General features: G+C 46.2%; 1 protein-coding gene across 2 annotated transcripts in view; it reads left to right on the forward strand.

The window, feature by feature from the left end:
* arhgef3 (Rho guanine nucleotide exchange factor (GEF) 3) overlaps window positions 1–9636 on the forward strand; it is a 135471-nt gene that overhangs the window by 47802 nt on the left and 78033 nt on the right. For both annotated transcript variants that reach the window (XM_023997638.2, XM_023997630.2), the window contains one exon: window positions 4958–5017. In XM_023997638.2, coding sequence (XP_023853406.2) covers window positions 4958–5017 — 60 coding nt within the window. The remainder of the gene's footprint in view (window positions 1–4957; window positions 5018–9636) is intronic.

Raw genomic sequence — 9636 nt, forward strand, 5'->3', positions numbered from 1 at the left:
GTGATGGAGAAGGGAAGGGGTTGGTGATGGAGAAGGGAGGAGTGATGGAGAAGGGAAGGGGTTGGTGATGGGAAGGAAAGGGGTTGGTGATGGAGAAGGGAGGGAGTGGGTGATGAGAAGGGAGGGGAAGGGGGTTGGTGATGGAGAAGGAAGGGGTTGGTGATAGAGAAGGGAAGGGGTTGGGTGGATTAGAGGAAGGGAAGGGGGTGGTGATGAGAAATGGGAAGAGGGGGTGGTGATAGACGAAGGGAAGGGGTTGGTGATGGAGAAGGGAGGGGTGGTGATAGGAGAAGGGAGGGGGTGGTGATGGAGAAGGAGAGGGGTGGTGATGGAGAAGGGAGGGGTTGGTGATAGAGAAGAGAAGGGGTGGTGATAGAGAAGGGAAGGGGGTTGGTGATGGAGAAGGGAAGGGGTTGGTTAGAGAAGGGAAGTGGGTGAGATGGAGAGGAAGGGGGTGGTGATGGAGAAGAGTGGGTGGGATGGAGAAGGGAGAGGGGTGGTGATGAGAAGAGGGCAGGTGGTGATGGAGAAGGATGTGAGGTATGGTATGGAGAAGGGAGGGGGTGGTGATGGAGAAGGATGTTGGGTGGTGATGAGAAGAGGGGGTGGTGATGGAGAGGGAAGGGGGTGGTGATGGAGAAGGAGTGGGTTGGTGATGGAGAAGGCAAGGGGGTGGTGATGGAGAAGGGAAGGGGTTGGTGATGGAGAAGGGAAAGGGTTGGTGATGAGAAGGGAAGGGGTTGTGGGAAAGGGAAGTGGGTTGGTGATGGAGAGGGAGTGGGGTGGTGATGGAGAAGGGAAGGGGTGTGTGTGATGGAGAAGGATAGTGGGTTGGTGATGGAGAAGGAGGAGGGTGGTGATGGAGAAGAATGTGGGTTGGTGATGGAGAAGGGCAGGGGGTGGTGATGGAGAAGGATGTGGGTTGGTGATGGAGAAGGGAAGGGTGGTGATGGAGAAGGGGAGGGGAGGTGGTGATGGAGAAGGGAAGGGGGTTGGTGATATGAGAAGGGAAGGGGGTTGTGTAGAGAAAGGGAAGGGGTTGGTGAATGAAGAAGGGAGGGGTTGGTGATAGAGAGGGAAGTGGGGTGGTGATGGAGAAGGAAGGGGGTGGTGATGGAGAAGGATGTGGGTTGGTGATGGAGAAGGGCAGGGGTGGTTGATGGAAAGGAGGGTGTGATGGAGAAGGATGTGGGTTGGTGATGGAGAAGGGCAGGGGGTGGTGATGGAGGAAGGATGTGGGTTGGTGATGAAGAGAAAGGGAAGGGGGTGGTGATGGAGAAGGGACGGGGGTGGTGATGTAGAAGGGAAGGGGTGGGTGATGAGAGAGGGAAGGGCAAGGGTGGTGATGGACAAGGGGAGTATGGATGAATAGAAAAAACGAAAGATGAAAAGGAGAAGGGAATAGGGAAGGTGAGAATAAGATGGAGAAGGGAAGGGGTGGTGATGGAGAAGAGAAGGGTGTTAGAGAGAGGTGGCTGTAGAGAAGGAAGGGAGGTTAGAGTAGATAGAGAAGGAGAGTGGTTGGTGATGGGAGAAGGGATAGAGGTGTGAGTGAATGGAGAAAGGGAAGTGGAAGTAGTTGGAGGAGTGGACAAGGAGGTGTGGAGAAGGATGTGGGTGGTTGATGGAGAAGGAAGATGGTTGGTAAAGGATGAATGAGAGGAATGTGGGTGGAGATGAGAGAAGGGGGTGGTGAATGGAGAAGGATGTGGGTTGGTGATGGAGAAGGTGATGGGAGTTGGTAGTGGAGAAGGATGTGGTAGGATGATGGAGAAGGCAGGGGAGAGTGGTGATGGAGAAGGGAAGAGGGGTTGGTGATGGAGGAAGCCAGGGGGTTGTATGAGAAGGGAAGAGGGCTGTGATAAAAGGAAGGGGGTTGGTGATGGAGAAGCAGGGGTGATAGAGAAGGGCAGAGGGGTTAGTGATGGAGAAGGGAAGGGGTGGTGATGAGAGAAGGAGCAGGGTGTGGATAGAGAAGGTGTAGGGGTTGTGATGCAGAAGGGAAGGCGGTTGGTGATAGAGAAGAGGAAGGGGGTTGGTGTGGAAAGGAAGTGGTGTGGTGATGGAAAGGGAAGTGCGGTGGTGATGGAGAGGAAGGGTGTGATGGTAATCGGAGAAGGATGCTGGTTGGTGATGGAGAAGCGGCAGGGGGTGCGTATGGGAAGGATGTGGTGGTGAATGGAGAAGCAGGGGGTGATGGAGGAAGATGTGGTTTGATGATGGAGAAGGAAGGGGGTATATGGGAGACATGATGTGAGTGCGTGGTGTGATGGAGAAATGGGCTAGGGGTTGGTGATGAGGAGATAGGAAGTGGGTTTGGTGATGGAGAAGGCCAGGCGGTTGGTGATGAATGTTGTAGAAGGAATGGCGTGATGGAGGTGATAGAGAAGGGAGGGGTTGTGATGGAGAAGAAGGGCGGGGGACGAAGCCAGGAAGGTGGTGATAGAGAAGGCAGGGGGTATAGTGATGAGACAGGAAGCGGGGACTGAACCGGACTGGGGTGATTGGAGAAGGGCCAAGGGGTGGTGATAGAGGAAGGGCAGGGGGTTGGTCGATAGAGAAGCGAGTGGGTGGTGATAGGGGAACGGGGTTGTTGATGGAGAAGTCCGGCAGGGTTGGGTCCGATCAAGAGAGTGGAAAGGTGGGTTTGGTGAAAGATGAAAGGAGGGTGTGGTCGAATGACCGAGAAGGGCAGGGGGTTGGTGATGGAAATGGTGACAAGGGGTGATGCTGCGGAGTTGTTGACTCCAGGCTTCATCATAATATCCATGTCAGAATGTCTCTGTAAACTAACTGTATACATACCAATATCTTCAATATAGATCTGTCACTCAAATGTTAATGAAGAAATGTTAATTGTAAGATAAAGCTCTCTGTAAAGTTTCACTATTAATTGGAGGTGAATCTTTCAGTTCCATGAACTATGACTGGTTTCCTTTCAGTCGAACCAGTTGTGTTTCTCTGAATGCTTAATAAGATTTCAAATAATGATGACCTAGAGTAGTCAGTTTACCGGAAGACGTTTTCTCCACAAACTACGGTAGAACTAAGGGCGCCAGTCATTTCCTGTTAAGAAAAGGTTTTTCATCATGTGTAACATACATTCTCACTCATCATTATTCACGATCCATTCAGGACAATCCGTARTCATGGAAACATCCACATTAATGTASAAGTGTTTAGAAACATATTCTAKTGTTATTTACAATAAAAGTGRCTCCAAAATKAAATMCATTTCYATTGGGCACAAAATAATCTGAAACACAACCAAAACAAACARCAAATGCATCCAACAAGTTTGTAGAGTCACAAGCYTRATGTARTCATTGCGCGCTAGGAACATGGGACCAAATGCTACAGTTTGACTACTTTAATACACATGAAATTGTCCCAATACTTTTGGTCCCCTAAAATGGGGGACTACGTACAAAAAGTGCTGTAATTTTTTACTGAACTAACCTCATAGTCATTGTATCATTTCAAATCCAAAGTGCTGGAGTACAGAGCCAAAACAACAACAAAATGATCACGATCCCAATACTTTTGTAGCCCACTGTAAAGTGTTCAGATACGTCTGTGCTACCAAGACTATTTGCATAAGGCTTCCATNCAGTATGTAACACGCTCCAAACAACACACCTGTCTGCGTTGTGCTCCATGTTCCCCATTGTTCAGCTCGAGAAGATCCGTTGGAGTGTGTTGTGATGTTCTGTTTAAAGTAGGAAGGATGTGTCATTAGTGTGTTCAGCTCAGCTCCAGACAATGTGTGTGCGTCTGTGGAGACGTTGTGGAGACAATACACAAGCTTTGTGGAGAGATTTTTGTGCAGACAAACTCCGTTGTTTCAGGCCAAATATACATCAGTTGTACAACCTGAGTGTGTACCGTGTTGTACTGAGTTCACATACATAATTCATCTTTCTCTCTGTGCTTCCTGTGTTCCATTACATACATTGTTCAACTGCTCTCCCTGACCTCAGAGAAGCCCTGGAAAACCAAGCTGGAGAACACTTGTTGTCATGGAAATTAAACTGTTATAGGGCAACAATAATAACACACTACAGCCTGTGAAGAATACAATGCCAAGTAGAAGGAAACAGCGGATGGAATCCATGTAGACTAACTGCTGCTAGGCCTGTAAATATAGCAGCCTAGTTTATCTACTAAAATGCTTGGGGTAGAGACAACTATTAAGTGCACCAGTGATTGGCTTACTGTATGCTGGATTTCTGTTAGCCTTAGGCACATGCATGTTTCATTCCTATCGAAACTCTGAATCGGAGTATGAAAAATATAGGAAGAGCTTACCTCTTCTTCTCACTGCCTCATAGCCTCCATATAGAAGAGCTGTACCTCTTCTTCTCACTGCCTCATAGCCTCCATATAGAAAGAGGCTGTACCTCTTCTTCTCACTGGCCTCATAGCCTCCATATAGAAAGAGGCTGTACCTCTTCTCTCAACTGGCCTCATAGCCTCCATATAGAAAAAGCTGTACATCTTCTTCTCACTCCTCATAGCCTCCATATAAAGAGGCTGTACCTCTTCTTCTCACTGGCCTCATAGCCTCCATATAGAAAGAGGCTGTACCTTCTTCTTCTCACTGCCTCATAGCCTCCATATAGAAAGAAGCTTTGTACCTCTTCTTCTCACTGGTCTCATAGCCTCATTATAGATAAGAGGCATATTACCTCTTCTTCTCACTGGCCTCATAGCCTCCATATAGAAAGAGGCTGTACCTCTTCTTCTCACTGGCCTCATAGCCTCCATACCTTCATTTAACCTTTATCAATCATGAAAGACCCTAAAGGTTAGAAACCTCTTTTGGTTTTCACAGGTCAACCTGTAGCTTAGCAACCGTGTGAGGTAGTAAATTACTTTAATTCAGCTTCTCTCATGTTACTTAACTTCAATGTTCTCCCTAAAACTCACCCTTTGTGTTGTTATTGTGTGTTTACAGAAGAAGAGGAAACAGATGAGGGATGTGGACTCTCTCAGCCTGTGCAGCCTGGACATCAACGTGAGTACAGATTCATCTCAGAACACTAGCTTTGTCTTCACCCCTCCTTTCCACTCTATCGCTATCTCTCTGACATGAACTTGTTAGGACCATCTTAACCACCATCTTTGACTTATGGTCCCTCAGTTCTTTCCTTTGTACGGTAGCTCCCCAGCTCCCGTCTCTCCTCCCCCTACCGATAAGTGATATTCTAAATTGGTGATAATGGGTGATTGAACAACACTGTTCAGGAGGGAGAACTCTCTGTCTCTCCCCCAACCCCCCCTCTCTTTCTCTCTCTCCCTCTCTCTCTCTCTTTCTCTCTCSCTCTCTCTTTTTCTCTATGATCTGTGTGATGCAGACAACAACTTGCTTTTCTCTCTGGTCATTACGAGACTCTCTGCTTCCCTAAAGGTCAGGCCATTTCCAGGCCTATTTCTATCTCCTAAGGTCCGTGCTACCTAGACCCTTTAGGGAATACAGAAGTAATAGCTGGGTATTTATAAAAACCGACTGTCAACATTTTGTTCTCCTTGGTTGGGCCAATGCTAAAATGCTGAAGTACCATACAATGCTAATGGCGCTTTGGCTGTTTTGACATGGACATTAATTGGCAGCCAACTCCAAATTCTTAGCTAACAGCATACAACCACAACAACAACGTCAATTGCTCCAGAGCTGTACTTTCAAAGACAAGACTGAAGAAACCTTGACCCTCCAGACAGTGTGTAGCTCAGTCAAAGAACAAAATAGTTTTGGGTGGTGTCAGGAAAAAATGCTTCACGGTATCAGTGATAAGTTACAGTACAGTATATGCCTTGAACTTGTGTTGGCTGTTGGCTGTTTCCACAGAATACATTGAGCGTGTCCGAACACAAAACCAACCATGTGGAATCTGCTTCAACGTGTGTTTCTACTTAGCTCCTCTTTAAAGTGTAGAGGCAGCAGATCTGGGTGATAATGGAAGCTGTGAGTGTATCTGGGTGATAATGGAAGCTGTGAGTGTATCTGGGTGATAATGGAAGCTGTGAGTGTATCTGGGTGATAATGGAAGCTGTGAGTGTATCTGGGTGATAATGGAAGCTGTGAGTGTATCTGGGTGATAATGGAAGCTGTGAGTGTATCTGGGTGGGGTGTCAGTTGATTGACAGGTCCAGAACTGGCGAAGACAGATGGATGAGGTCAGATGTGAGGTGGAACTGATGTGTTTGAATGCAGAGCATTGTGATTTTACTGTCTTTGTCCGACCATTGTTTTTAAAACAGCACTCCTCCCTTTACCGTTTTAAAATGATATAACTCAGGTTGTAAAGTCAGACAGAAATAGGAAACATTTCTCCATGGAATGAATTGTTTATTTTTAGATACAAACGGTTTCTAATAGATCCAATCTATTTTTGGATTATCTTGTAAACACTTCATTGTGTTATTATCTTTAGCTATAGACAGTCAAACTTGTTTTCAGTATTCTAGTCAACACATTCCTTACCTACAGTACCTACTATTATTAAGGTTTTATTTTTGAATTCATACATTTTTATTCAAGAGCACATCAATGATAAGTACTAAACTATTATTGTAGGAGTTACGGCCAGGCCATGTCCTGTGTAATGTMATCTAGCCCCGTGTTAGTTTGACTGGAGTCCATGGCAAGCAGAGTGCAGGACCGGGCAGGACCGGGCAAGACCGGGCAGGACCAGAGCTTGAGCCAGGGCAGGGCTAGATCTAGGACCAGTACTACAGCCAGGGGTAGGGGGAGGGAGGTGATGTGGTGCCACGTGCCTGTTTGGCCTGTGTTCAGCAGTGTGACTGACTGACTGGCCTGGTCGGCTCACACAATGGCCCGGTCTCGTATCGACAAGGCTCCGCTGGCAGGGGACCACTGGGAAAGGAGGCCAACTATTGTTTCTCACTGCTGTTCCTTCTGCTGAGGAACCTATTGATCGCTATCAGGCGACTCAACGGTAAATCTACAATAACAACAACATGCTGTGGATTGTCGTAATAGGCTGTACACTCGTTAACGATAGCAGGGCCAGATGGGATGTGTGCACTGCTGGAGCTAGGAACACAAGCATTTCACTACACCCGCAATAACATCTGCTAAATATGTGTAATACAATTTGATTTGATGCTTCTAAACCAAAGCGACGTGTATTCCACATAGGACGCTCCTCTCTATTTATAGGAGTCTATATATTGTAACAAAAAATGATGTTGATTAAATGGATAAGCTTGATGCTTCCCCGAATTGATGCTTCCCCGAATTGATGCTTCCCCGAATTGATGCTTCCCCGAATTGATACAACAGGTAGATCTTTGCTACAAACTTTATTTGCAGGGTTCAACAACAGCACATGTCAGTGATCTTGTTCTGTAGATCTGTGTATTCCAGATCATAGCTAGATATGTGAAAGGTATTCAACCACTCTTTGAGGAAAATGGCAAATGTCTTAGTTGTTGATTTGACCCTAATCTTGTTTTGCCACACTACCAAGTCTGGTTTTCACTCGGCTATTGGAATGAACGTGAGACAGCCAGAAATCAAGGTTAATCTGGGGGCCACCTGTAGTAACAACTCAGCACAATTTAGTATTCTGTCTAAATCTGTCTAATCCAGCATGAGAATAGTTTCATCTGGATTTGAGGACTAATACATTAATGGCATTGATTCTTGGAACTGGCTGCCCACTCACCACAGGACACAACCACACAACAAGACTAATGAGACGATTAAAGTATTCAATCAGGACCAAATACAATCCCTTTATTCTGAGCTAAACATGGCATCTTAAAGGGAAACGTCATATTCAACATCTCCAGCACCACAACATCAACATACAGTATGTGAAAATGGCGTGTTTATGTGTTCTGTAGTGTTCTTCTAAGATAGAGGACGATAAGTGTTTCCAATGACATCGTCAACCAATTAGTAGTCAATTAGTAGTCAATTAGTAGGCAATTCGTAGGCAATTCGTAGTCAATTAGTAGTCAATTAGTAGTCAATTAGTAGGCAATTAGTAGTCAATTAGTAGTCAATTAGTAGGCATTGCCTCCTCATAAATGCTTAAAATCACATGAAGCACACAGATGATGTCATTGGAAACACATCTCCCTCTATCTTCTTTACTACAAAATATATAAACGCGCCATTTTCACATACACTACATGACCAAAAGTATATGGACACACGAACATCTCATTCCAAAATCCTGGGCATTAATATGGAGTTGGTGCCCCCTTTGCTGCTATAACAGCCTCCACTCTTCTGGGAAGGCTTTCCACTAGATGTTGGAACATTGCTGCAGGGACTTTCTTCCATTCATCCACAAGAGCATTAGTGAGGTAGGGCACTGATGTTGACCGATTAGGCCTGGGGTTGAGGTATTGGTAAGGGCTTTGTGCAGGCCAGTCAAGTTCTKCMACACCGATCTCAACAAACCATTTCTGTATGGACCTTGCTTTGTGCATGGGGGCATTGTCATGCTGAAACAGGAAAGGKCCTTTCACAAACTATTACCACAAAGTTTGAAGCACAGAATTGTCTAGAATGTCATTGGAACTAAGGAGCCTAGTTCGAACCATGAAAAACAACCCCAGACCATTATTCCACTATTCATTGGGACAGGTAGCGTTCGCCTGGCATCCGCCAAACCCATACACGTCCGTCAGACTGCCAGATGGTGAAGCGTAATTCATCACTCCAGAGAACGCGTTTCCGCTGCTCCAGAGTCCAATGGCGGTGCGCTTTACACCACTCCAGTCGACGGTTGGGATTGCGCATGGTGATCTTAGGCTTGTGTGCGGCTGCTCGGCCATGGAAACCCATTTCATGAAGCTCCCAATGAACAGTTATTGTGCTGACGTTGCTTCCAGAGGCAGTTTGGAACTAGGTAGTGAGTGTTGCAACCGAGGACAGACGACTTTTACTCACTTCAGCACTCGGCGGGCCCGTTCTGTGAGCTTGTGTGGCCTACCACTTCGTGGCTGAGCCGTTGTTGCTCTTAGATGTTTCCACTTCACAATAACAGCACTTACAGTTGACCAGGGCAGCTCTAGCAGAGCAGAAATTTGACGAACTGACTTCTTGGAAAGGTGGCATCCTATGACGGTGCCACGTTGAAAGTCACTGATCTCTTCAGTAAGGCCATTCTACTGCCAATGTTTGTTTATSGAGATTGCATGGCTGTGTGCTCGATTTTATGTCAGCAACGGGTGTGGCTGAAATAGCCCGAATCCACTMATTTGAAGGGGTGTCCACATACCTTAGTATATATAGTGTATGTTGATGTTGGGGTGGTGTTGGAGATTAATATGAAGTTGAACCTTTTAGAAATGTTGCTTTAAGAGTAATTGGTTTCATGTGAGAAAGTTGTTCTGGGCTGTAAATCAAGTTTATTTATCTACCCCTGTGTGGTGTGGTGTGGTGTGGCGTGCGTGCGTGCGTGCGTGCGTGCGTGTATTGGGCTGGATACAGGAGTGCAGAGAGTGGAATATTTAACAGGACAGAGAGGAATAAACAAACCACAACAGCCTTCAACTGTCGAGACCATTTTACACTAACACTCTCTGTCATCAACTGTCTAGACCATTTTACACTAACACTCTCTGTCATTAACTGTCTAGACCATTTTACACTAA

This window comes from Salvelinus sp. IW2-2015, linkage group LG1, assembly GCF_002910315.2.
Source record: "Salvelinus sp. IW2-2015 linkage group LG1, ASM291031v2, whole genome shotgun sequence".
NCBI classification, from domain to species: Eukaryota; Metazoa; Chordata; class Actinopteri; order Salmoniformes; family Salmonidae; genus Salvelinus; species Salvelinus sp. IW2-2015.